This window comes from Vombatus ursinus, unplaced genomic scaffold (assembly GCF_900497805.2).
Source record: "Vombatus ursinus unplaced genomic scaffold, bare-nosed wombat genome assembly UNPS02014798.1, whole genome shotgun sequence".
NCBI lineage: Eukaryota > Metazoa > Chordata > Mammalia > Diprotodontia > Vombatidae > Vombatus > Vombatus ursinus.
Window position 1 is genome coordinate 46,543,187 of NW_020954576.1, and position 27,754 is coordinate 46,570,940.

At 42.1% G+C, this 27,754-nt stretch overlaps 1 protein-coding gene across 2 annotated transcripts; it reads left to right on the forward strand.

Moving 5' to 3' along the window:
• The first annotated feature begins 4,936 nt into the window (after window positions 1-4,936).
• FCMR (Fc fragment of IgM receptor) lies at window positions 4,937-24,971 on the forward strand. 2 transcript variants are annotated; one of them, XM_027871634.1, is made up of 8 exons: window positions 4,937-5,116; window positions 10,286-10,618; window positions 11,766-11,876; window positions 12,631-12,850; window positions 14,327-14,454; window positions 16,142-16,327; window positions 17,935-17,990; window positions 24,591-24,971. In XM_027871634.1, the coding sequence occupies exons 1-8, from the start codon at window positions 5,080-5,082 to the stop codon at window positions 24,774-24,776; spliced, it is 1,257 nt and encodes a 418-aa protein (XP_027727435.1). In that variant the 5' UTR covers window positions 4,937-5,079; the 3' UTR covers window positions 24,777-24,971. The 2 variants fall into 2 exon arrangements, with proteins under 2 accessions (XP_027727435.1, XP_027727436.1); XM_027871635.1 differs by lacking the exon at window positions 11,766-11,876.
• Window positions 24,972-27,754: the final 2,783 nt, after the last annotated feature.

A 27,754-nucleotide genomic window follows, 5' to 3' on the forward strand; every position in this document is an offset into this window, starting at 1 on the left:
TACCATACAAATGCTTATTCCTTCCTTCTCTTCTCTGGGGATAGAAAAAAAAAAGGGCAAAAACATAATCCCTGCCCTCAAGTAGCTCACAATCTAACTGGGGAGACAACATGAAAATAACCCAACCATGTACACACAATCTAAATACAGGATTAATTGGAGATAATTTTGTGGGGAAATGCTTCTTGCAGAAGATGGGATTTTAGCTGAGATCTGAAGGATGCCAGGGGAGCCAGAAAACCTAAACGAGGAAGGAGAGAGTTCTCTCACAGAGCTGGTGTGAAGAAAGTACCTTGTATAATTAAAGTGCTAGATACATGTAAGCTATTATTATCCTCACAACAAGCCTGTGGAAGCTCAGGGTAGCTATTTTTATACCCTGATTTTAAGCTTGAGCAAATTAGGCCCCAAGGAGGCTAAATGATTTGACTTGAAGTCAACCAGAATGTTGGTTCAGGGCCATGGTTAGAACATGGAAGTCTATTAAAAATCTCCAACTGAAAATATTAAGAAATACATGTTTTTCTAAAATCATTTTCAGACCTTGTCATTTAGCAAAGTGTAGGAAATGTCAAGAATGGGAAAGTGGATGAAGGGAGATTACCTGACTCAGAACAAAAAGTGTCTCTTGTCTCATTAAGATCATTGACTTCCCCATCCCCAGAAGGAATAAGACTTCCAAGTGTGGGCTGGAGCCACCTCTTAACTGTTTGGGAGAGCTGGTTGTTAAAATCTCATCATGGCTATTTACACCCCAGAAATTAGCAAATGCTCCAAATCATGGTTTGATATATTGTTCTGTCAATTGTCTACACTTAAGAAAGTGATGGGAAAATGTCAATAATACAGATTAAACTTAAAGGCGTATCTTGAGCATACTTTTAGGGAGGAAGAGGAGAGCCAGTTGTTAAATATTTACAGCAAACTCAAGCAACCTCCTCTTCATCCATTCTGAAGGGATTTGTGTATAGAACTCTGAGAGGAGGTTCTTTTAATTACTCTGGGAAAGCCCTTGAGAAAAGTGGTCAAAGAAAGAATTAAGTAATTTTAGAAAATGAATTTATTTTCATTCTGGTAGGTAGAATAGAATGTTAACTCCAAATTGCATTTTAATCATATTGTGGCCTTTTCCTTGTTCGAGGTTCCTATGAATAATATTTTTATCATCTTGTGTTAGAAAAATGTCTGACGGAATGGGGTAGAATTCTGTCAGCTTGGATAGTTCTCTCTGAGATGGAATGACTTGGATTTCAAATAGTGTTAAATGAATAGAAATTGTTTCTGGCAATGCAGAATACAAATGTCAATATTTTTTCTTTGACAAATTTCAAGTCTCTTGACTCCCATTTTGAGATATTGCCATCTCTTCCTGCTCCCCCACCCCTCCATTGTTCATTAACTACTTGTCCCCTAGCCCTCCATGTGGCACCTTGTATGCTTTGAAGAATCTCTTTTATTTGTTTGTTTTGTTTTGGTGAGGCAAGAGGGGTTAAGTAACTTGTCCAGGGTCACACAGGTAGTGTCAAATGTCTCAGGCTGGATTTGAACTCAGATCCTCCTGACTCCAAGGCCAGAGCTCTATCCACTGTGCCACCTAGCTGTCCCTGAAGCATCTCTTTTTGAGGTGCTTCTATTCTAACTATGTATTCTAACCCAAAAGAGAGTATGACCATATCCTGTGTGCCAACAGCCATATCCTAAGATGGAGAAGATCAGTGCTGGACAGCAGCCGTACTCCTTGCCAGATGTGTGGGTAGGTTGTGGGGAAGAATAACTGTGAGAAGAGGCCTTTGAGAAGACTTCATAGGAAACCATGAGACATTAGAGCTAAGAGGAACTTCAGAACTTGCAGAGTCCAACCCTATAGTTTTATAGATAATTGAAGTGGCTTGCTGAAGGTCACACAACTAGTCACTAGCAGAGCCAAGCAAACATTCATTGAGTGCCAACTATGTGCCAGGCATTCTGTTTGGTGTTGGGATACAAAGACAGGAATGAAACAGCCCCTGCCCTTGAGGTGCTTATATTCTATCAGGGGAGACAATGTGTAAGATATAATCAAGACAAGTCAATGAGTTTTACTATGTTCCAGGCTTACTATGTTTCACTGGAGAAGGAAATGGCAAACCACTCCAGTATCTTTGCCAGGAAAACCTCATGGACAGTATGGTTCTTGGAGTCATTAAGAGTCAGATATGACTAAATAATTGGCCAACAAAATGTTTCAGGCACCGAGACAAGTACTGACTTTGGGTGGGAGTTAGATCAGAAAAGGCATAAAGTAGCCAGTAAGCCAAACTTTAAAGACAATTAGGGATCCCAACTGGAGGAAATGAAGACAGAGAACATTCCAACAGTATTTGCAAAAGCGTTCCTCCAATAGAGATAGGAAATGAAACGTCACGTCCGAGGAATATATTGCAAGAAGGCCAGTTTGTCTAGACCATAATGTGTGTGAAGAGGAGTAATATGGTGTACTTGAAGACAGCTATCATGTCCCTACGCAGTCTCCTCTTCTGCAGGCTACTTGTTTCCAATTCCTTCAATGAACTCTCTTTTGCCATGACCATAAAGCCCTTCAAAAACTGTGGTTGCTATCTTTTGGATGCTTTCTGATTTATTCATGTTCTGTGTAAAACATGACACCTAGAACTGACAGTTGTATTCTGACCAGGGCAGAATACAGCGGGACTGTAACCCTCCTCCCCACCCTGCCTTCCCCAATCCTTGGCTACTATGCCTCTTTTTACATGTAGTCTAAGATGGCATTAATTTTTTCAGCTTCCATAGCATTCAGTTGATTGATAATGAGCTACACCTTGTGGATCTTTAACCATAGGATATCCTTAGACATTTGAAAATAGGGCTGGGAAGACCGTGAGCTTACCTGCTCTGAAAAAAATCTCTGTGTGTAATAGAGATGGGAGAATGGAGTAGAATAGAATGAGATAGAATGGGAGGGAAAGCATTTATTAGATTTTAACTATGTAAGTTATTAAATATTACAAGTTAATGCTATACTAAGTGCTGGGGATACAAATAGAAAAGGAGAAAGTGCTCTTATTCTTTACCAAGGTTAACCTCTGCTTATTCAAGTGATCCTATTCTATCCATCTCCTCCAACAGATTGGCCCCTTTGTTATCCCCACTCTCACTTGTTTTCAACCTCTCTGTATCTATTGGCTCACTCCCTCCCAACCACAAATGTGTCAATGTCTCCTCCATCCTGGAAAAAAACCCCTCACGGGATCCTTTGTCCCTGCTGACTATCGTCCTCTATCTCTTCTGCCCTTTGTAGCTAAGCTTGAAAAAACCATCTACAATAAGAGCCTCCATTTTCTCTCCTCCCACTCTCTTCTTAACCCCTTATAATCTGGCTTCCAATCTTATCATTCTAACCAAACTGCTCTCTCCAAAGTTACTCATGGTCTTTTAGTTGCCAAGCCCAATGGCTTTTTCTTGATCCTCATTCTGCACCCTTTGATGTTATTGATCACTCTTTCCTCCTTAATAATTTCTTCTATCTAGGGTTTTGGGGAAACCATGCTTTCCTGTTTCCCATGCAACTATCCTACTGCTCCTTCTATATCCTTTGCTGAATCCTCCTCCAGATCACACCCTCTAACCATAAGTGCCCCTCAAGGTTCTGTCCGGACCCTCTTCTCTTCTCCCTCTATAGTATTTTACTTGACCATCTCATCAGGTCCTATGGACTTAATCACCATCTCTATGCTGATGATTCTCAGGTCCACCTATCCTTCCCTGATCTCCTTGCTGACCTTCAATCTCTCATCTCCAACTGCCTTTCAGATACTTTGAACTAAACGTCCAATAGATATTGTAGACTCAACATCCAAAATGGAACCCATTATTTTCCCCTCTAATCCTCCCCCACTCCTGCCTTCTCTATTACTGTCAAGAACACCACCATCTTAGTCTCCCAGGCTCCCAACCTAGGGGTCATCCTGGATTCCTCACTCTCTCTCACCCACCCCCATATCCAAGCTATTACCAAGGTCTATTGACTTAATCTTTACAACATCTCTCGAATATGTCCCCTTCTCTTCTCTGACACTGCCACCACTCTGGTCCAGGCCTTCATCACCTCATGTCTATAGTAATGTAATAACCTTCTGGTGGGTCTGCCAGCCTCAAGTCTCTCCCCATTCCAATTCATCCTTAATTCAGCCACTAAAGTGATTTTCCTAAAGGGCAGGTCTGATCTTGTCACCTTCCCTTACTCAATAAACTTCAGTGACTGCTTATCACCCCCAGGACCAAATGCCCTGTTTGGCATTCAAAGCCCTTCATAACCTAGCCCCCTCCTACCTTTCTAGCCTTCTTACATTTTACTACTTGACATGTGCTCTTCAACTCAGTGACACTGGTCTTCTGGCCATTTCACAAACAAGACACTCCATCTCTCAGCTCCAGGCATTTGTCTCTGGTTCTCTCCTATGTGTGGAATGCTCTCCCACCTCAGCTCTGCCTGCTGACTTCACTGGCTTCCTTTAAGGCCCAACTTAAATTGCATCTTTAACTGGTAGCCTTCCCCACCCCTTCTTAATTCTAGAGCCTTCTCTATTATTTCCTCTTCATTATTTACTCTTTATCCTGTATATAGCTGCTTTTTATATATTTTTGCATGTTGTGTCTCCCATTAGACTATAAGCTCCGTGAGAATAGAGACAATCTTGCCTCTTTTTGTATTGCCAGCACTTAACACAGTGCCTGGCACACAGTAGGTACTCAATAAATGCTGAAGATCAGTAAAGAAACATTATTACTAGCAACTACCACTAGTAATAAGCTTACGCTGTGCTCCTAGGACCTGTGTTCATTCTCACCCCCTTTCAACCGCATATGTAATTTCCTCTGTGATCAGCTGATATTTTTCTTTCAGCATGAGGGAGTTTGTAAACAAGACTGTCTACTATTTCCTGGTTTCTAACTTTTGCTCTTCATCAAGACCAGAAACATCAGTCTTAGAGAGTGAAAGTTTCCTGGGTAGCCTGTGTGTCCCCTCTTCCTCTCTAGCCCAGGTGAGGCTGGGATGTGATCTGTTCCTGCAACGGAGTCATGGAAGTCTTTCTCTGGATACTTTTCTTCTTACCAAGTAAGTGCTTCAGGGAACGACCAGATCTTTGCTTTCTCCAGGGGTTGAGGCGCAGCACCAGAGGATGCCCTCCTGCTTCCCTTTCAGATAACTTGGGAGGTAGCATAACTTTGTGGATAGTGTTAGGAAGACTTGGGCTCATAACCTGACTCAGATAATTGCTAACTATCTGACCCTGGGCAATTCACTTTACCTCTGTCTGCCTCAGTTTCCTCATCTATGAAAGGATGGAATGGGACTCGATGACTACTAACACCCTTTCCAATCCTAAATCTATGCCTCTGATATACCTTTTCTCACTCTGGCTAGAATTTGACCTTTCTGATGAGATATTATTGGCTAAAAATTTAAGAATTTACCCCAATTTGACTTATTGTCATTCTGATGAAGGTCTCTTGGTGACTGAAAAGTATTCAGAACCTAAAGGAATTTAATGGTGAAATTCTAGGTGGTAAAGCAGGTAGATGAGGAAAGAGATGTTGGGAGTAGGGATTTGGGAATAGGGGTCTCCTGGCATTCCTCAGAATAGAAGAGATGACCTCAGAGATTCCTTCCAGCTCTAAACTTCTGACCTTGTGCTTCTATGCCATATAATATTCTATTTCACAAGGGGAAAAAAAAGAGAGTTGGAAAGGAGGAGGACCATTTGTCTTTGGCCTCAAGGTTAAAGAGGGTTTCTAATTTCATATTTATAAGCATTTATTCTCTCCCTTTCATTGTCCCACCCCAAAGTAAACAATTTTTAAAACTCAAAAGACATAAACAAAAACCTCACAACAACTTGGCCAGACAAATAGTCTGGCAAAACTAATTCCAACATTGGCTATGTCCAAAATCACCTTTCTTTCTGGATTTTAAGTAGCTTTCTTTTCTAGAAGGAGGTGGGTGATATGTTTCATCTTCAGTCCTATGGACCAATTGCTTATCATTATATTCATCTGAGTTCTAAAGTTTTTTTAAAGATATCTTTCTTTTGTAAAGATTATTCACTTAATCCTATTCACTTCTCTCTATACCAAATCATAGAGATCTTCCCAGTTTCCTCTGAATTGTCCATTTTATCATTTCTTATGGCACAATATTATTGCATTTTGCTTATATACTGTAATTTGTTTATCTATTCCTCAATAGTTCATTCCCTTAGTTTCTAGTTTGGGGCTACTATAAAGAGAGTTGCTATAAAAAAAATTGAGGACATTAGCTGAGAGCTCTCTTTTCTCCTTATCTTATATCCCTCACATCCTTTCCACCCCTATCTCCTCCTTCGCTCCTCCCATGAATAGTTGTCCCTTCTCTTTGCCAAGGCCTTCTATATGGCCAAGTGAGACCATTTTATGCCATCTTCTCCAGCAGATTGTCCTTTCTATCATCCTCACTCTCTCACTTATCTTCAATCATTCTGTCTACTGATGGTTTCCCTACTGTCTACAAACATATTCATGTTTCACCTATCTTCAAGAAACCCCTCACTTAATCCATCCAACCCTGCTAGCTGGACATCCCATATCTCTCTTTCCTTTTTGTGGCTAAACTCATTAAGAAGGCTGTCTACTTTCTTTCCTCTCACTGTCTTCTTAACCATCTACATACAGTCTGGCTTTCAACCTCATTATTCAACTGAACATAATCTCTCCAGTTACTAAAGAACTCTTAATTTCAAAATCTAGTGCTTAGCACAGTGCCTGGCACACAGTTAGTGCTTAATAAATGTTTATTGACTGACTGATTGACTGACAAATCTAATAGCCTTTTCTCAATCCTCATCCTTGACCTCTCTGCAGCCTTTGAGAATGTTGATTATCCTTATTTCCATCCTGATCTCTCCTCTCTTGGTTTTTGTGAAACTACTCTCTCCTGGTTTTCTTCCTACCTATCTCAATGCTTCTTTCAGTCTGCTTTGTTGGATCTTCTTCCAGGTCATGTCTGCTCACCTTAGGCCGCCCCCCCCCCCACCCTGCCTGCCCCGGATTCTGTACTGGGCCTTTTTTTTTCTTCTTTCCCTACTGTTTCACTTGGTGATATCATCAGTGCCCATGGGTTTTATTATCATGTCTATGCTGATTATTCTCCAATCTACTGATCCAGCCCTAACCTCTTGGCTGAACTCCAGTCTCATATCTCCAACTGCCTCTTTGACATCTCCAACTAAATGTCCTATAGATATCTTAAATTCAACATGTCCAAAACTGAACTCAATATCTTTTCCTCCCAAATCCTTCCCCTTTCCTAACTTCCCTACTATTATTGAGGGTACCATCATCCTCCCAATCACCCTAGGTTCACAATGTAAGGGTTATCCCCAAATACTCATTTTTCTCTCATCCCTTATATCCAATGTTGCCAAGGACAGTTGATCTTACCTTTGTAACATATCTTACATATGCCACCTTCTCTCCTCTGACCCAACAATCACCTTGCTGCATATACTTCCAGCCTGGACCATTGCTATGGTCTGCTGCTTGGTCTTTCTGCTAGAAAGTCTTTCCCCACTCCAGTCCATCTTCCATTCAGCTGTCAAAGCGATCTTCTTACAAGACATTCTATCTCACAGCTCTAGGCATCTTCACTGGCTGTTCCCTATGTCTGCATGCTCTTCATCCTCATTACTACTTCCTGGTTTTTCTGACTTTCTTTTAATCTGAGCTAAAATCTCACCTTCCCCAAGAAGACTTTCCTGATCCCTCTTAATTCTAGTTCTTTCTCTTTATTGATTATTTCTAATTTATCCTGACATAGCTAATTTGTACATAATTGTTACATATTGTCTCCCCCCTTCATTAGACTATTAGCTCCTTGAAAGCAGGGACTTTCTTTTGCCTTTTTTTTTTATCCCCAGTATCCCCAGCCTAGTATTCAATAGGCGTTTAACAAATGTTTATTAACTGTCTATGAATATTTTTGTACATATGAATTTTTTCCTCTTTCTTTGGATGATAAACTTAGTAGTTTAATAACCTTTTTTTGGCACAGTTCCAAATTTCTTTCTAGAATAACTAGCTTATTTCACAGTTGCACCAACAATTCATTAGTGTGCCTGTTTTTCCACAACGTCTCCAACATTTGCCATTTTATCAGTCTGATGGGTAGGAGATGGAACTTCGGAATTGCTTTCATTTATATTTCTTTAATTATTAGTGATATGGAGGGTTTATTTTTTAATATGGTCATTGATAGTTTGGATTTCTTTCTTTGAAGGAGTCTTTAACTTAGCAAACAAAGAACTATCAATATTCAACTATGATATATATGTGATGAATGGATGTATATATGTATATAGCACAGCCTATTGACCCACGAGTCAGGAAGATCCAAGTTCAAGCCCTGCCTCTGACACATAATAGCTGTGTGACCCAGGACAAGTCAATTAAACTCTTAGTTTTAAATTTGAACTCTAGTGTGAATAAAGTCACACTTCCACCATCAGTACACAAATGTGCCTTCCTCCCACAATTCCTATAACAAGAGCTATTTTCCTCTTTGCCAATCTGATGGATGATAAGTATGAGTTTGCTTTTTTTTTTTTTGGTGAGGCAATCGGGGTTAAGTGACTTGCCCAAGGTCACACGGCTAGTAAGTATTAAGTGTCTATGGCAGGATTTGAACTCAGGTCCTCCTGACTCCAAGGCTAGAGCTCTATTTACTGAGCCACCTAGCTGCCCCTTGAGTTTGCTTTCATTTGTATTTTTTTCTATTATTAGTTATTTAGAACATGTTTATATGGTTGTTTATAAGGTAGTCCTTTGAGAACTATCTGTTCATATCCTTTGAACATTAATTTGTTGGGAAATGGCTCATATTCTCATTTTTTTAGCCAATTCTTTATATATAGGATATTAGATCTTTATTAGATAAATTTTTTGTCAAAATTCCCCCCAAAATTAATGGTTTCCCTTCTCTTTCTAACTGCATTTGCTTTTCATGTGCAAAAGCTTTCTAATTTTATGTAACCAAAATTGTTCACTTTATTTTTTATGATCGTTTCTGTCCCTTGTTAGTAGAACTTTTTATTTTGCTATAATTGTGAAAAGTATCTCCTTCCTTTGTCAACCAACTGTTTTTGTGACATGACTTTTTGTATTTAGGTCAAATATCCATTTGGACTTTGTACTGGTATGTAGAAAAAGGTGTTGATCCAAATCTAATTTTTGTCAGACTACTTTTCATCACTTTTCTCAGAGATTTTTATCAACTAGACAGTCCTCATCCCAGTGGTTAGTGTTTTTGAACAGTATATTATTATATTCAATTGATTCTAGTTCTTACTTAACCTTATCTGTTCTACTGACCAACTTTTCTATTTTTGAAGCACTGCCAAGTTATTTTTAATGAGTATTACTTTATAGTATAATTTAAGATCTGTTATTGCCAGACCCTTTTCATTCACCTTTTTGTCATTCTTTCCCCTGATATTCTTGACCTTTTGTTCTTCCAGGCAAATTCTCTTATTGTTTTGTCTAGTACTATAAAATAATCCCTTAGTAGTTTGATTGGTATGGCATCAAATCTATAAAGTAATTTTGGTAATGTCCCCATTTCTATTATTTTTGCACAGTACAACCATGGATAATTAACATCTCTCAAATTATTTGTCTTCCTTTATTTCTAAAAGGAAGAAAAAAAGGAAGGAAGGAAGGACACAAAAGAAAGAAAGAAGGAAGGAAGGAAAGAAAGAAAGAAGGGAAAAAAGAAAGAAAGAAAGAAAGAAAGAAGGAGAAAAAAGTGTTTTGTTCTTTCATTCATATAAGTCCTGGGAGTGTCTTGGTAGATGGACTTCCAGATACTTTATTCATTCTGCAGATAATTTGAATGTAATTTCTTTTTCTATCTATTAATGTTGAGTTTTATTTACATTATACATAAAGGTTATTGATTTTTTGTGGATTCATTTTATATCCTGCTACTTTATCAATTATTAATAATCTTAGTTCATTTTTGGTTGAGTCTCAAATCCTAGAGATCATCTCATGTCTTATCATCATTATAGCATTTTCAAATATGAACTTTAATTATTATATTTGTATTTATTCCATGGCACTACATTGCTTTTTTGGAGTTAATTATAGAAGGAGGACTATATTGTACCAAGATTAATGTCTGAGTACCTGAGGGGCAGGGCTGAGCCTGTGATGGAGCTAATACTTTCTTTACACTAATTCTGTTTCCCTGCAGTCTCAGAGGCTCTGAAGCCCCTCAGAGAAACAACATTGTCTGGAGAGCTGGGAGGATCCATTGACATCAGGTGTCCACTGAAGGACCCCCCACAGAGGTATTATCTCTGTCGGGAGATTAAGCCCAGACTGTGTGCCACGGTAGTGTCCAATACACCATTTGTGGACTTGGACTATAAGGGCAGAGTCTCACTGAAGCCACTCCCTAAGCAGAATGTGTTCCTGGTAGAGCTGAGGAAGCTGAAAGAAGAGGACAATGGCAACTATGCCTGTGGAATGGGCAGGCATACAGAGAAGGGGAAGACCTGGAAAGTGATTCTCACAGTCACTCCTGGTAGGTGTCCTGGATGGTCAGAGACCCTCATTTCCCAGGAAAGTGGATGTTATCTCCTTTCCCACTTGGAAATGTGAGGGCAACCAAATACTTGGATGAGCTCCCTCATTCTTTCAGACCAATGTTTTTAATCATCAGTTCTCCAATGTAAAGCCAGGAATGAATGGGAAACCTGGCTAATTGGGATGCACAGTAATACCCAAATATCATTTCAGCTGCCAGTTTCACTTGCATGTAGCCTGAGATTTTCTTCTCAAGATGCTCATAAGGAGTGAAGTATATGCCCTTTATGGCTTTTACTTATTTTCTTGAGGAAAGACAAGTAAATAAGGGTCTGGCCAAAGGTTAATGAATAGGATGATATTGAGGAGGAAGTGGAGGAGGATAGGGAGAAGAAAAGTAGGAGAGAAGAGAAGGAAAAAAGAAGAGCAAGAAAAGGAATTCAGAGGAGAAAGTGGTATAGAAGAAGATTTAACTTGGGGAGAAGAAGGGAGAGGAAAAGATGAAGGAAGGGAAGAATTTAAGGGAAAAGAAAGAAGAGAAGAAAAGGAGAGAAGAGAGTAAGAGAAAGAGGAGGAAGAATGGGAGAAGGGAATCCATAAAATACTATAATCCACAGTCTAGATGATTAACCCTTAAAAATTTTAGTTGATGGTATGGGGGAGAGTAAGAGAAGGAGGTACAATGAAAAGAAATGTAAGATAAGGAGTGAAACAAACAAGGAGAATATCACAAATCCGGCTCATTACTTTAGAATTATACCAATTGTAGCTTTCATGTGTGTTCTGTACCTCTTCTTCTTTCACCCCATTCCCCTCCCGTCTTCCTCACTTCTATTAAGAGGGGTTGATGATCAGAGGGAACTTTCCCCAATCAACAGTCCTCCCTACTTCTTACACCACCCTGTAAGAGATCCCCTTCTGGGAAGCCTCTTTCCTCATCCAATTCCTTTTCTTCTGGCCCTGTGTCTCCTCCATGTACATTTCTTTAGTTTCAGTGGGCTTCATTCCACCCCACAGAGCATCCCCTAACTCCCTCTTCCCATCCCCTCCCCCACCTCCCACATTCACTTCCCTCCCTCCAGCCAAAATATACAGACCTCATTCCTATGCCCCCAGTGCTCACCATGTCATCTTTCTCCCCCCAGCCCCCACAGAATACAACCCCTTCTGGGAGGAACCTGGCTCCTTTGAACCCCTTCCACCTTCCTGGATATGGATATCCAATGAGGTTTCTTCTTCTTTGCCCACCACCCAAGGTCAGGTTTGTTAATCCCATGAGGAAAGGAGGGAGGAAGGAAGAGAATGAGGATGAATGGAGATGGAGGAAGCAGGGGAGAAGGAGGAAAAAGATAGAAAGAGGAGGGCAAGAAGACATGAAGATAGAATGGAAGGAGGGAGGGAAGAGGGAGAAGGGAAAAGTAGGGAATAAGAACAAGGAAAATTGGAAAAGAGGAAGGAAGAGAGAAAAGAGAAGAAATTAAAAAGAGGGGAGGAGGAAGAGAGAAAAGGAAAGAGGCAGGAAAGGAGGAAGTAGGAAAAGGGAATAGAAAGAGGGGACTTGCACTGTCCCATCCTCAAGATCTTATAGGGGCCAAATGTATCTAATTCTCAAAGGGGCTTGTACGAGAGAATTGATTTACTGATAGGCCTTTTCTTTATGGAAAGCTGGCCATCTCCTCTCACTCTCCTGTTCAGTGTCCACACTTGACACAACCTGAGCCTCAATCCTTGATTGCAGTGACTAGATATCAACACTAGGGGGTGGTGTGGTGGATGAATTAGGAGCACCATTCAGAAAACGGTGTCGTTCCTTTGAAAGGATGGTTGAGCAGAATAGAACCAGGACAGACATCTCCAATCCGGAATCTGGGTCCTTTCCTGGTTCTCCCAGTCTCCTACAAGGCTCATTTGTATGTGTTGGCCACACTGGCTCTCCAGGGATCTATAATGAGCCTCTTGTAACCTCGGGGTTGGCAAGCAATTGGCATTGCCATTTCCTTAATCTCCCAGCAACAAGCACTTCAGCACCAAGGACCCCACGATGGCAAACCCAACCACCCTTGGACCCTTCTCCTACCAGCTCTGTCCTGCCTCAGGGAACTACCTTAGCAGCAGCAGCCACCTCCCAGACCTCCCAATCCTCTGTGATCTCAAAGACTCTATACCTGAGGAGACTACTCAGGTCCTCCACTTCCAGTTACTCTCATCACACCAGGCTACAGAGTGAAAGGTAAGCCCTGGCAGCAACTCTGAAAGCAGGGTCAGGGTCCTATGTGATTTAGGACACATCATGGAAAGATCCCTTCACCCACTCCAGTGCTTAAGACCCCTCCCTAAAAGTCTGCCCTGTTGGAGCTCTCTCCAGAAGGCTGTTGTGGAACATCTGATTTAGGAAGTAAAATTATGATGACTGTGACAACAATGATGAGCCTTTATATAATGATTTACATTTATTATCTCATTTGATCTCATTTCACCATTAATAAGGATAAGATCATTAGTTCCCTAAAGAGTGCCTAGAAGTGACTGAGGGAAGGACCAGTTCCTTTGGGTGGGAAGGGAAGAAATAAATATTTATTATGCACCTACCATGTGACAGGAACTGTGCTAAGCACTTTACATATATTATCTCCATTATTATAGCACTCAGTTCACAGATGAGGAAACTGAGGCAGATAGGTAAAGCATCTTGCCCAGGATCACACAGCTAAGAAGTGTCTGATGACACATTAGACCTCTGATCTTCCTGAGTCTAGGCACTATGTTCTATCCATTGTACAACCTAGCTGCCTCTAGATGGAGAGGAGAGAGGAAGGTCAAAAATAGCAGACTGTCAGAGATAGAAGAGAACTTAGAAAGCTTTCCAGAAGGATTCTCCAAAGAAGAGGAAGGCAAGGCATGACTCCCAGAAGTACAAAGCTTTACCCCAAGGGCCCTATGATCAGCCAATCAGAAGGTGGGAAGATGGGTCAAATCCCATCCTCTCCAGGTTAGTGAATCATGACATCTCTCTCCAACACAACCAAGCTAATCTTTACTCATTATAACCTAGCATTCTCTTCTACTCCATCTCCTTCCTCTCCTCCATGGGTTCCCAACCTTTGCTCTTCTCAGCCAGCCACTCAGGGCAGTTGTAACCTAACCCCAACCTGGGTACCAACTTCAGCAGGAATACAGATGCCATTGGGAAAATCTGTCCCCCACCAGCATAGCCAACAAGAAAAAAAATGTATTGATGGGGTTCAATATCAAAAAAGCTTAGAGACCACTGATCAAGGGCAAACCCCTTATTTTTCAAAGATGGAAACTGAAGCCCAGAAGTAAGAAGTGATTTGCATAGGGTCACACTAGTAGAACTTTGCAGAATTGGGGTTGGAACTCAAGTCATCTGATTACAAATACAGTACTCTTTCCATTACACCATGTCAAGAACTTGGGCTGTCTGGAACTGGTGAGATGCTTCAGTGGGGAACACTGGGCAAAAAAGGCAATCTATGAGGGTACACGTTACGGAAGATTTCTGGCTATTGGCGTGCTGGCAAATTTGGATTATGTGAGAATTGTGGGGATGGGGTGGGGGCACAAATTCTATTCTGCAAAAACTCTTAACAACTGTCCTTAGGTTTTGATGACATCCAGTATTCCTTGCTTAAATTCACCTGCTTCTCTATACTCCCTTATCTACCACTCTCCCTACTCCCTCCAGTGCCTCCTACTTTGGATCATCTGTGAGGAAGGATGGGGGATTTCACATCCTGATCCCGGCCACCCTGGGCATTATCTTGATGATGCTTCTAGGAATGGTGTTGGGAAGATCATTGCAGAAGAGGAGAGGTAAGAGCTGGGGTCTGATTCCTGAGGAAGGTAGTGGTGTAGTGCCTAAAGATACACATTAGAGTACCTTCTGCCCAGCCAAGTCAAGGAGCCATTGTTGGGCCAGGATTAGAGTTAAGGGCATAATATCTACTGTGTGCCAGGCTAGGTTCTAAAGATCTAAAGACAAAAATAAACCAGTCCTAGTTCTCAAGGATCTTACCTTCTAATGGGTAAAACAACTTCTACATATATAGCTATACACAAAATTCAAATCAAGTAAATACAAGAAATATAGCAGCCAAGATGGGGTAAGGATGGGGAGACACTGGAAAAGCAGATGACACTTGAACTGAATCTTAGAAGGAAACTTGGGTGAAAGAGGTAAAGGGAGACAAAGACCTGGGGAATTGGTCAGGAAAAGAGGGAGGAGGAAGAAAAGTAACCTTCTGAGTCTCCTCTACTTTTTCCATCCCTTACTACACTGGCAGGGACCTCAGAGATCATCTAGTAAAGGGGTTCTTAATCTTTTGTGTCATGGACCTCTTTGGCAATCTGAGGGAGTCTATGGACTGCTTCTCAGACTGACATTTTTAAATGCATCAAATACATAGGATTCCAAGGGAAACATTAAAATAAAATTGTCAGACTATTTTAAACAAGTTGACAAATCCCAAGTTAAGATGGTCCAACACTAGGCCTCTCTTCAATGACCTTCTGGCTTGGTAAGATCCTAGAGAGCTTGTGTTCTGTGGGCCTATCCTTTGAGGCCTCTGGTCCACTTCTAGGCTATGATGAGGCATTGGAAGAGGATTTTGGTGGGAGAGATGACTATGGTGTGCATTATTACATGACAAATCCCTCAGAGTGGTATAAAACAAAATGGCAAAGGTGAGGTCTGAGGAGATCAGGAGCCTTGATGGAGAATTTGGCTTTTGAATTAGTCTTTAAATCAAGGATCCTTTACCTTTTGTGTGTCATGGATCCCTTTGGCAGTCTTGTGATGTCTATAGACCCTTTTTCAGAACAATGTTTTTAAATACATAAAACAAAATATGTAAGATTACAAAAGAAATAAAATATGTTGAAATAAAGATGTAATTTTCCCCATCCAAATTCCTAGACACCCTGAAATCTATCGATGTATCACCATGGATCCCAGGCTAAGAACCTCTGCTCTAAAGTATGGGTGTGAATTCAATATACTGCAGCCAAGCCCCGACCCACACATACCGCAACCTTGTACAGCTCTGACCAGATGGGTAGAGTAAGGACCAAAGGAGGAAGGAATTTGGGGAATCTGAAGTTGGCTTGATTTCTGATTATCCCTGTTCCTTTAGAGTTCTTGTAAGACCATGGGAGAAGTGATTGGTATCATCAACTCTTAGACATCTACCTACATGAGCAAGACCTGCCGTCCATTTACCTGGGATGAGGCCAATTGGTTAAGATCCTTCGTAGGAAGGAATGTCTAAAGACTTCTAAAGCTATTGATTTCTTTTCCTCTCTCTCCTCCAGTAATTGGGTTAAAATCTTGGCTCTGATACTTGAGATCTTTTTGATCATGACTAAGTCACTTAACCTACCTGGGCTTCATTTTCCTTCATTGTAAAATGAAGGGGTTGGACTAGATGTCCAACTTAGTCCAAGGGACTAAGGTCCCTTCCATCTCTAAATCTATGACCCTGTGATCTTTCTTCCTGACAAGCTCTTTCCAGGAGGATCAACAGATTGACTATGAGGATGAGTGCTCTGGAGGCCTCCCAGAGAGTTCATTCCCACCTACACCGCTCCCACCAGAGGCGCCTCCACTGGCCTATCTCTAATAGACTTCGTTCTCAACACAACATCTACAGTGCCTGGCCACGACAAGTTCAAAGACCCGACCAGAATGGTGAGAAGGGGTGGGAGAACAATTTTAATGCCTGAGGAAAATAGAGTGAAATTTGGCCAGGAAGGGAGGGGAGAGATCTTGGAACAGCAGACTCTATGGGCACTGCTGAGGATGCCATTGCGGGGAGGAGGAGATAAGAGGGCAGGGCTGGACAAGTGACGAACTCACCTGGGATCATCTTTAAGGAAAGAAGGGAGGAAATGCTAGGAGCTTCCCATTTATTTTATCATATTTTATTTTACTTTACTTTAAATTAACAAATACCAAATAAAGAAACAGACAAAAAAAGACAGAGAAAGCATTTCCATATACAAAATAGAACAGAAAAAGAGGATTATATATAAAATAATAATAAAGAATACAGTAATAAATGTAATATATGATATTATAGTAAAACAACAATAATGGATTGAGAGATGATAGATGTAGTGCTTTGAGGTTTGCTATCTACAAATACCTCATTTGGTCCTCACAATAACCCTGCATTTTAAAAAGATGCTTCAGTGACCCTCTTGTATTTCTTTTTTTCCTATCACTACACTATCACAATCTCTCCTCTCACCCCTAAGCCCTTCCCCCAATAAAAATTAGAACTATATATTTTAATTAAGTTTTCTTGCTAACTAGGTGCTAAAAAGCAGTGTATTATAGTGGATAGAGAGCTAGTGTCTGAACCGGGGAGACCTGGGTTCTGGTCCTACCTAGGACATATCCTAGAAGCGTGACCCTGGACAAGTCATCCCCAGTGCATGAGACAACTCTCTAAGATGACAAAGAAAGTGCCAACCTGCGATGGTATAAGGTCCTTCCTCTTCCAGGAGTCCTGTATAGGCATGAAATTGCAGGTCCAGTATCCCTCTCTGACCAGAGGCTGAGATGAGTTGTTTCTATACTGGAAGAAAATGTCTGCCAATCCTCTGACCTTTGATGTCCTGGGACAAAGCCTGGCTCAATCTGCCCTAGTTAAGGTTCTTAGAGGGGCAGCCTGCCATAACATGAATGAAGAGGAGTGGCAACCTGAGGGGCCATCTAGAATTCATGCAGATGGCTCCCAGATCAGAGGTTCAATCTGAAGGCTGCTTGGGCCTATTTTCCTTCTCCCTTGATTCTGTTGAAGTTCTGTCTCTGGTGCCTTGGCTCTGTTTGGCAATCAGTTGACAAGAATTTAGAAACTGAGATCAATATAAAGTGCTACACAAACTTAAAAGAGCTACATAAATGTTAGCAGTGTCATCATCATCATCATCATCATCATCATCATCATCATCATCATCAATGGTTTAAGTGTCTACCATATGTCAGGCAGTACACTGAGTGCTTGAGATACAAAGACAAAAATTAAATAGTTCTTGACCTCAAAGAGCTTATAGTCTATCAGTGGAGATTTTATACAGACATATACATATATGTGTACATATACATACATATACACATACATATGTATGTGTGTATATATGGGTGTGTGTGTGTGTGTGTGTGTATACAAAGCAGACCCCAAGGGACTCTTTCTGCTGCCATAGTTCCTTCCAAACACAGAGTTGGGAGATGGGGCTCAGGAGGGAGAATGTTGTTGACATTGCCTCACTTTCTATCCTATTTTCCTCCAGGTGAGCAAGTGCCTGCCAGAGGCCCCAGAATTGCAGAACCTTCTACTCCTACCCAGGTGAGCACTTTACCTCCTCTGCTAATGCCCTGCACCTGCAGACAGCCATCACATCCCTTATCACATGCAATCTGCACAATAGCTTTGTTGGAGGGTGTTTCGTCCCTCTTTTACACATAAGGAAAATGGAGGCTTGGACTTTTCTTAGGCTAGTAAATGGCAATTGCCAGGATGCTAATATGTATAAAGTGCTTAAGACAATGAGTGACACATAGTAGGTGCTATATAAATGCTAGTGATTGTTATCAAGCATAAAATTTAAAAATTGGAAGGGACCTCATTGGCCTCCTAGTCTACACCATATTGGAAAGAATCCTGCTCTCACATCTCTGATAAGTAAGGGGTCACATAGGCTGTCCTTGAAGATCTCTAGGGTGGGGGAACTACCACCTCCTGAGACAGCCCATTCCACCTGTTCAGGGAGGACTAGCACCTCTGGTGTAAGGCCTTCAAGAATCCTTTTCAGAGATGCTCATCTACCTTTGGTGGCCACCTGCCACCCAACTCTCACTTTTGACTCCAAGAAGCTGTAGCGTTTGCAGCAGCTGCATCTCCCTAAAACCATCTTGGCAGATGGGCTAAACCAGGTTGAGGGTAACGAACAGACCTCAAAGTTGTTGGTGAATTAGGGAGATGACTACGTCAAGCATTGTTTCAATGGCCATGAAGGTGGCAGAAGCAAGCACTATGGAGTTTGGTGAGGCATCAAAGATGCCAGGGTCATCCACTGTATCTTGGGCCATTGCCAGTTGTCCTGACTTTTGTCTTGCCACTGGACTTCGATGACTTTGGGAGGGAGAATGAGGCTGATCACTTTGTACAACTCTGCCTCCTTTAAACCCAATTCATGAGCAAATCAAGACACCACTCTGTGATGTCATTAATCCTCTTCAAAAAACGAAGGATGAACGATAACTCTAATTATTTTTTAGGGAGTTGTTGTTTTATTTTTTTCTTGATGTCACAGCTAAATTTGCCTATCAACCATTTCTATCCATTCTGTTTGGTTCTTTCCTCTGGGGGCAAACAATTCTAATCAAAGGGCCCTCCAGTCACAATGCACAGGTGAGCTGGCAATAGGCAGAAATGAAGAGGAGTAACAACCTTTGGGATATCTAGAAGTCATGTGGACGGCTCTCGGGCCCAGAGTTCCATCCCAAGACAGCTTAAGCTCAAGGCTCTCTTTCTTCTTTCCTAGTCCACTAAGTCTGGTGCCTTGGCTCTATACAGCAACCAATCAACAAGCACTTCTAAAATGAGAGAAATATAAGGTGCTCCTCAAACCTTAAAGATACCTTTACAGCCCTGAAGATGGGCAAGCATGTCAGATTCAGTGCCTTTGCCAGGATACCAAGCCTTTGCCAGGATGCCAAGCAAGTCGATCTAACTCAAAGCTGCCCATCTGCTGCTGGAGGCCTCAGGCCCAGGAGTCATAGGTTGTCAGAGCTAGAAGAGAACACTCACGTGTTCAAGATGAGAAAACTGAGGCCCAGAGAAGTGATTTGTCCAAGATGACACATTAGATCCAAGGCAGAGATGGTATTTAAACCTGGTTCTCCTGATGCCTACCTAGACCAGTGCACTTTCTGCCCAACTGAGGCTTCAAGTATTATTTCCTTTGGTCCTCATAGTAATCCTGGGAGTCAGGGACTATTATTATCCTCATTTTGCAGATGAAGAAACTAAGGTAGACTAGAGGTAAAGTGACTTGTCCAAGATCACAAGGCTCCTAACTCTCTGAGGCCAGATTTGAACTTGGTTTTTTCTGACTCTGGGTCCTGACTCTATCCACTGCATCACCTAGCTTCCTTTTTCTTTTTGCATTTGTCTAATCATGGATGGGGACCCTTATTTTCTGTTAATTCGGAGGGGGGATAAACCATCAAGGGCCATATTCAAGTAAAAAGCAAACTAAGTTAATTTATTTTCTTTTGAGAAATAGAAAATAATCACTTGATAATCTTTTAAAATTAATAGGAGAGGGATATTTAATTTGACTATATTCAATAGCCTGGGCAGCTAAGTGGCACGGTGGATAGAGCACCAGCCCTGGAATCAGGAGAACCCAAGTTCAAGTCCAGTCTCAGACACTTACTAATCTGTAAGACCCTGGGCAAGGCACTTCACCCTGTTGGCCTCAGTTTCCTCATCTGTCAAATGAGCTGGAGAAGGAAACGGCAAACCACTCCAGTATCTCTGCCAAGAAGACCCCAAAATGAGGTCATGAAGAGTGGGGAGCGACTGAACGATAACAAATTGAAGTGTGAATGACTGATAACCTCAAGTGTTTATGAGCCCAGGAGGAATTTGCATTTTTAAAAAGGGGATGTCTCCTAACACAAAGCCTGTGTCACAGGCCAGTGGAGATCATTTCTGAGCAGGGGGATTCCCGAGGCTGGCCCTCCAGATCACCTCACTTACTGGGCACCTGTTTATTCCACTTGCACGAAAGGCAGACCCTACTGGGAGCTGTCCGGGAACTGAAAGCATGAACAGAAACAGTTTGATCTTTATTTGCATACATCTGCTGACCTCCTTGGTTCCATGGCTCTGGATGCAAAGCTGGGCTCCACCACTTATTACCAGTGTGGCCCCCACCACTTCATGTCTTTGTACCTCAGTTTCCTGCTCTGGAAAATAAGGGGGTTGGACTAGTCGACCTCTAAAGTCTCTTCCAGATCTAAACTTATATTCCCATCATCTCTTAGACTTATAGAATCTTAGGGCTGGATAGGTCTTGCTGGCCGAACCGCTTTATTTTACAGTAGAAGAAATTGATGCCCAAGAAGAAAAAGAGACTTGCCCAAAATTACCTAGAAAGAGGATGCAGAAGAGAGTCTGAACTCGGGTCACCTGGGTCCCGGCTCAGTGCTTGCACTGCTATACCATGTTATCTTCTTAGCAGAAGTTGTGAACCCCCCGTGTCTGAAGCATCTGAGTTACTTTCCAAACTTCTAACAGTTGTAGCTGCTGCTTCTCCCATCCCTGACGGACTCACTCCTGGCCTCTGGTCAGTTTCTTCACACAGTGGTCTCAGGTTGGCCACGTGCTTCTCAACCAGGAAATCACAGTCACCTGGGGATGTCAGGCCTTAGTTCCCTCCTTCTTTTCTCTTTCTTACACTGCCTGCAACCAACAAAGAGATTCCCTTGAAAATGAGGCACAAATTCAACTTTAAAGAAGGAGATGTCACCTGATTTTCATTGTGGTGCTCCTTTTCCTTTCTAAAATTCTATTGACATCTTTTGTTTTGCTATCACCCATATTTCCCAATATTTCTCTCCCCTGACCTCTCCCAAAGAGCCATCCCATATAACCAGGGGAGTGCTAGTAAACATTTAACAATTGGCTCTCTGGGGTGAAAAATGTACATGTGACATACTTTTAAGTTAAATCTACTTCATCAACATTTTCTCCATCTCTTTCTTAAGTCTATGTAGCCAACAAAACAAAACAAAAACCAACCCCTAATTTATAGTATTTGCCAATTTCTGAAGTATAAACGCTCACACTGAAAATTTAACAACCAGCTCTCATGAGTCAGAACAAGCTGGCTCCAGTATATTCCTGCTTCTATCAAGGAATAATAAAAGAGAAGAAAGCAGTTCAGCAAAACTAACCAATGCATCAACCAAACTTGACACTGTATTTGACACCTATAGTCCCTTCCTGCCCCCATCTCTGCAAAGAAGGGAGAGAGGTACATCCTCATACATCTTCTTTGGAGTCAAACTTGCTCATTACAATTTCCCATCATTCTCTTTTGATTATTTTCTTAGTATGAGCATATTGCCAGGCATACAATTTAGGAAACTGAGGCTATGAAAGGTGAAGTGATTTTCTTAAGGTGATTCAGCTTCTTAGGGAATCTCCTGACTCACAGTGCACCACCAGTATAAATCCTCTTTTCAAAAGGTGGAATATATTCTAAATGTGCTAGGGAGCTTCCTAATTAGAAGTTGTCTGTGAGGAATCCTTCCAGGAGGCAAAGAAATGCCCCAAACCAAAGTGATTGCTGGCAGTATTATCTCTAAGGCAACCACTACCCAAAGTAAGCAACACCCAAACAAGGCTGCAGCCAGTAGCATACATTCTCTCAAATCCAATGTGTAATTCATGATGTGAAAATAACGCAGGAAGTCGTTAAGACAAATTCAGTTGAATGGGAGGGAGAATTAGTTACTGCGGTGCCTTAGAAGCTGGAATTTCATTATTGGAAGGAACCTCAAAGGTCATTTGGTCCAACCCATGGGATTTGGGGTGCCAGGCTCTTTATGTTCCATTAGGAGAGGCCTTCTTGAGGTACTCTGTCATCCACCATGGGAAAAAGAAGGTAGTATTGGGATTGTTCTTCCTCTTTGCTAGAGATAAGTGATACTACTTAAGAAGGAAGGGGAGTGTGCTGGGAAAATAGAAAGAGAAGAGAAAGAAGGGTGGAGATGGGATGAGGATATTTTTGTAGAACAAAAGGGAGAAGATGAACAGTCTGCAGTCCAGTGTCCCCATAACTGCCCACATCCTGAACATCTTTTATATCAATCCCCAGTAACCCTTTGAATTTTCATTCTCTTAACTCCTTCTCTGTGGAAGGAGTAAGTTTTTATATTAATTTTTGAGACAGCTAGGTGGCAAAATGGATAAAGCACGGGGCTTGGAGGCCTGAGTTCAAATCCAGCTTCAGACACTTACTAGCTGTGTGACCTTGGGCAAGTTGCTTTACTTCTCTCTGCCTCAGTTTCCTCATCTGTAAAATGAGGATAAAAACAGTACTTGACAGTAACAGATAATAACAACAGCCCAGTGTTGTTATAAGGATCCAATGTGATGAGATTTGTAAAGTACTTAACGTACTCCCTGGCACATAGTAGATGCTATATAAATGCTAGATTATTAAATTTATGCCCTGGGGCAAAGTCTTGATCACCCCAGCCTAGTTATAGTTCTGCCTCAAATATGTATTTTATGTATTTGCATATCCTGGGAATGGCTTAAAGGGAAACACACATAGGATGAAAAGACACTATCTGTTGGTTATGGCTTCTCAAACACACCATTATTATCATGACTTTCATTTTTGTATTTGCTTTCCCAGTGCTTGGTACATAGCAGGTGCGTAGTGTACACTTGTCAGTTGATTGATCAGTAGCAGCACATGCCTTGCCCATGACTGGAATGTTCAGGGCACCTTACCTATAAGGAACTCACACCGATGTCCATCCTTTGGGAACTGATATTCTAAAGATCTCTTAGGCAATCCAATCCAGTGAATATTTATTAAGAGCCTACTGGGCAACTGAATGGTGAAGTGGATAGAGCACTGGGCTTGGAATCCGGAAGACTCATCTTCCTGAGTTCAAATCCAGCCTCAGACATCTTACTTGCTGTGTTACCCTGGATGAGTCACTTAACCCTGTTTGCCTCAGTTCCTCATCTGTAAAATGAGATGGAAAAGGAAATGGCAAACAACTCCAGTATCTTTGCCAAGATGTGACCAAATGGGGTCACAAAGAGTCAGACACAACTGAAGAATGGTTGAACAATAACAAAAAGCACCTACTATGTGCCGAGCACTGTGTAGATAGGTAGAGTGCGGTTTCTCTCCCAGGAGGGGAATGCTGCTTTCTCTTTCTGTCTCTACTGGGGTCTCTGAAGTCCCCTCAAACTGTCCTTTAGCCTTTTTCAGGAATGAATACCTCAGTAGCAAATTTCCTAACGCACTATACCATATCATAGGAAAGATGGCTCCTGACTCAGCCCGACTTCCTAATTACTTGCCAAGAAGGTAGATATTTGAATCATGTGTCATGTAATACAGCCTGGAGGGATAACACTTTCTTTGGCTCTAGTCTCTAGCAATCTAATGTCTGGTAATTTTAGAAACCCAGTTCCTTTTAAGGCAATCCCCTTTTTGATTGGCACTATATGTTTTCTAGATTTCCAGGGTAGGATTACCTTCCCCTGAGCAGGCTTTGGAAATCCCCAGGCCATCACTGAGCACAGAGACCAGTGAAGGTTCTTCATCTTCTGGAATCAATCAAACAATCAACAAACATTTATTATATAGCTCTTACTGTGTGTTGGGCTAATCAGGGGTGGGGAACCTGCAACCTCAAGGCCACACGTGGCTCTCTAGGTCCTCAAGTGCCACCCTTTGAATCTAAACTTCACATAAAAAATCTGCTTAATAAAAGGATTTGTTCTGTAAAACTTGGACTCAGTCAGAAGGCTGCACCCAAGGATCCAGAAGGCTATGTGTAGCCTCAAGGCCGCAGGTTCCCCACCTCTGGGCTAAGTACTAGAAACATTGTGCCACCCCCCCCAAACAAAAAGCCAAAAGTTCCTTCCTTTAAGGAGTTTGTGTTCTAATAGGGGAGAAAGCATATACATAAATTGGTTTTTATAAGATTAATAATGAACAGAAGGAAAGTAACTCTAGAGGAGAAGGTACTAGTTGTAGGATGGGGAAAGTTCTCCTGCAAGAGATGTCTTAAAATGGTGAAAAATTCACAGTTCATAGGGCACATGCTCTGTTGCCCTCTAGGGAAACTGGGCCTCTGTCACCCCACTCAGTCCATGTGACGGTTCTTTGGTTGTTCTTAGGTTTCTAACACTGCCCAGCTCCAGGCACCGGTCCCTGTGAAGAATGAATACATGAGCACCTATCCCCTGTGTCTTGCTGAGCCAGAAGACTGTGATTCACATGATTACATCAATGTTTCCTGCTCGACTCAGATGCCCAACTGCCCACTGGGCCTGGGCTTCCATGACAACAAGGCTTGCTGCTGAGCTGTGCACAGAACTGACTCTGCTCTACTACTGGCACATTCTGCATGCCCACCCTAGCTGTTTTCCCCAGGTGGAGGCAGGGGCTCTGTCTTCCCTGAGCACAGCCCATTCACACCCCAAAGCTTCTCCTACTCATCTCTGAAGGCCACTTTGCTTCCATGGAGGCTGGAAGTTAATAAACATTTATTAAGTGCCTACTATGTGCCAGGAACTATGCTAAATGCTGGAGATATAAATATAAAAATAAAGTCAATGACTGCCCTCCAGGAGCTTACAATCCAAAGGGGAAGCCAACACATAAAAGGAAGCTGAGAGGAGGTGGGGTTAAAGGGAAGGAAAGATGGGAGAGGGGAGAAGGAAGGCCAAAGTAGAGTAGCCCCATGGGAAATGAAGAGATGCTTGGCCTGGGGGCCCTCCTTAAATAGAGGTTTGGGGAGGAGCTCTCGGCTCCAGGGGTTCTGGGGGTAGAAGGTACAGATGAGATATGAGAACTGCTGAGGAGGTCTAATTCATGGACCCTTTCTCCAGGCTTTGGGCTTCTACAAACTGGATTCAACCCTGGCAATTCCCCTCCCTACCTTAATCTTTGTCTCCTTGGCTCATTTTACCCCCATTCAGAGCTGCCTTTGGAAAATCTCATAGTATAGCTTGAATATAGCTCACATCCAGGTCTCAGCAGATAAGGGTAAAAAGGGTTCCCAGGTTCTACATAAGTACCCAGTTAACAAGGAATATATTGGATCCAGACCAACTTCTATTCTGCCTCCTCAATAAATGCGGAAAATAAATAAAGGATTCAGAATAACCCATAAATAATGGGTTTCTCCCCCCATCTCTGGTGAGTCTTATCTTCCCCAGGGCCCTGTATTGTCTCCCAGGCTCATAGCATCATTCTATGGCCTGTAGAACCCTCAAAAGCAAAACAAAACAAAACTTGAATATGTTAAACAGGCAACTCTCCCCCTCCCCATATACATAAACAAAAATATTCTAGTGAGTCACATTTTTATCCGAGAGATCCAAATAAATATTCAGGTTAGAGTACTATATTGTTCAATCACTTAGTACAATCTTCCTGACCCCATTTGTTTTGTTTTGTTTTGTTTTTTGACAAAGATACTGGAATGGTTTCATTTCCTTCTCCAGCTCATTTTACAGATGAGGAAACTGAGGCCAATAGGATTATGACTTGCCCAGGGTCATCCAGCTAGTGCTGGATTTGAACTCATGAAGATGATTCTTCATGGCTCCAGGCCCTGTACTCTGTGCACTATGGTGCTACCTAGCTGCCCTTTTAGTACTGTACTGAGGACTTTGATTCCCCTAGGAGGTAAATGCAATTACAGATACTAAACAGGTAACTCCAACATTCCAGTGAGTCCCACTCATACATAAGAGACACATAACATTCTCTAGCCTTACAGCATATCGAGAAGGAAAATGAACATGGGGTTGCTAGAGAGACTGGTACGGTCCAAACAAATCATATTAATTGTGTCTGGCAAAGTTGAAGTCTCTCCCACCTTGTGGCTTTAGTAGCTTTATCTTCTTCTAGCTATGGATACCACACATGTAATCCCCTCTTCCCCAAGAGGCTCCGTTTATCTCTCTAGAGGACTGGGTTTTGGAGTTCTTGAATTTAGGACTGATAGGAAGGCAGACCTGAAGCTGGCACTGCCCTGGAAATCCTCCTTCCTCTGTCTAGGGGGCTGGGCTCAGGAACTTCCACCACTTGGCTGTGTGGCTCCTGTAGCTGCCTCTGCAAGGCTAGGGCCAAGATATTGGAGGCCAGGACCTGTGCTCTCCAGCCATACGGGTGAAAACATGTTTACCTCTGATGTACTTGTGCCCCAAGGCAGCTGTTAACAGTTCCCCCAGGGGCTAAAGGCAGAGTCTGTGGGCATACACAGGCCCCCTTCCCTATGCCTTCCGAGGATGTAGTCCCAATTTTAGTTTTTTGGTTTTCTCAGAATGTCTCAGGAAACAGCAAAATCAGTGAAAAGGACCAGCTTTGTAATTCACTCCTTTTATTATAGGCTTGGCACAGAGATGACTCTTTCAACAACAGTAAGAGCCAATCAGTTCGATCCCAATTCATCAACACTGACTTGAGAACAGGTCAAATGGACATGGGAGATAGAATCAAAGCCATAACCTTCACCTTGCCTCGAGGTAACCTTATCAAATTGGACAGGGACCTTCTCTGATCAACCCCTACGTTGCTGTGGTTCAGTCACTTTAGGCATGTCCAACTCTCCATGACCCCATATGGGATTTTCTTAGCAAAAATACTGCAGTGGTTTGCCATTTCCTTCTCCAGCTCATGTGGCAGATGAGGAAACAGAGGCAAAGAGTGTTAAACAACTTGCCCAGGGTCCACCTGTCAATCCAGCCCACAGATTTTTTTTTCTCCTGGGCTTCTAAAACAAGGTCAAAGTCAGCCAGAGACATGTTGATATCCTATCAGCTGTAGAGCTGGGTCCAGTACTGCTCTTAGAAGTAGAGATCACTCTGCCCTTCCCACTTTCTGGTCTACCTCTCCTCCAAGTATCCTTGGTAGCATTTCCCAGCTCTCCTATCTTCCCTCCCTAACTGAAAGCTTATCCATCAATGGAAAGAAGTCGTCAAGAGTCAACAGAGATGCATTTTATTAACAGAGAATGGCATTTAAGGTACAGGCTGTCTCAGCGAGTGTGCTAATGTCAGCTGTCTGCTCTGGCACTACCCTCCTCTCTGAGGGCAGTCAGTGGAGCAATGGATGAAAAAGCAAATGAAGGGATCAAACATCTAAAAAAGGGGAATGAATTGCAAAGTTGGTCCTTTTCACTGCTTTTGGTTTTTCCTGAGAGATCCTAAGAAAGCAGAAGAGCTAAAATTGGACCTAGATCCTGGGAAGGGAGAGGGGAGGTCTCTTTGAACTTCATTGATTACAGTGAAGAGCCTGGACTAAGGTTCCCAGGCATGGGTAGTCTAGGCTC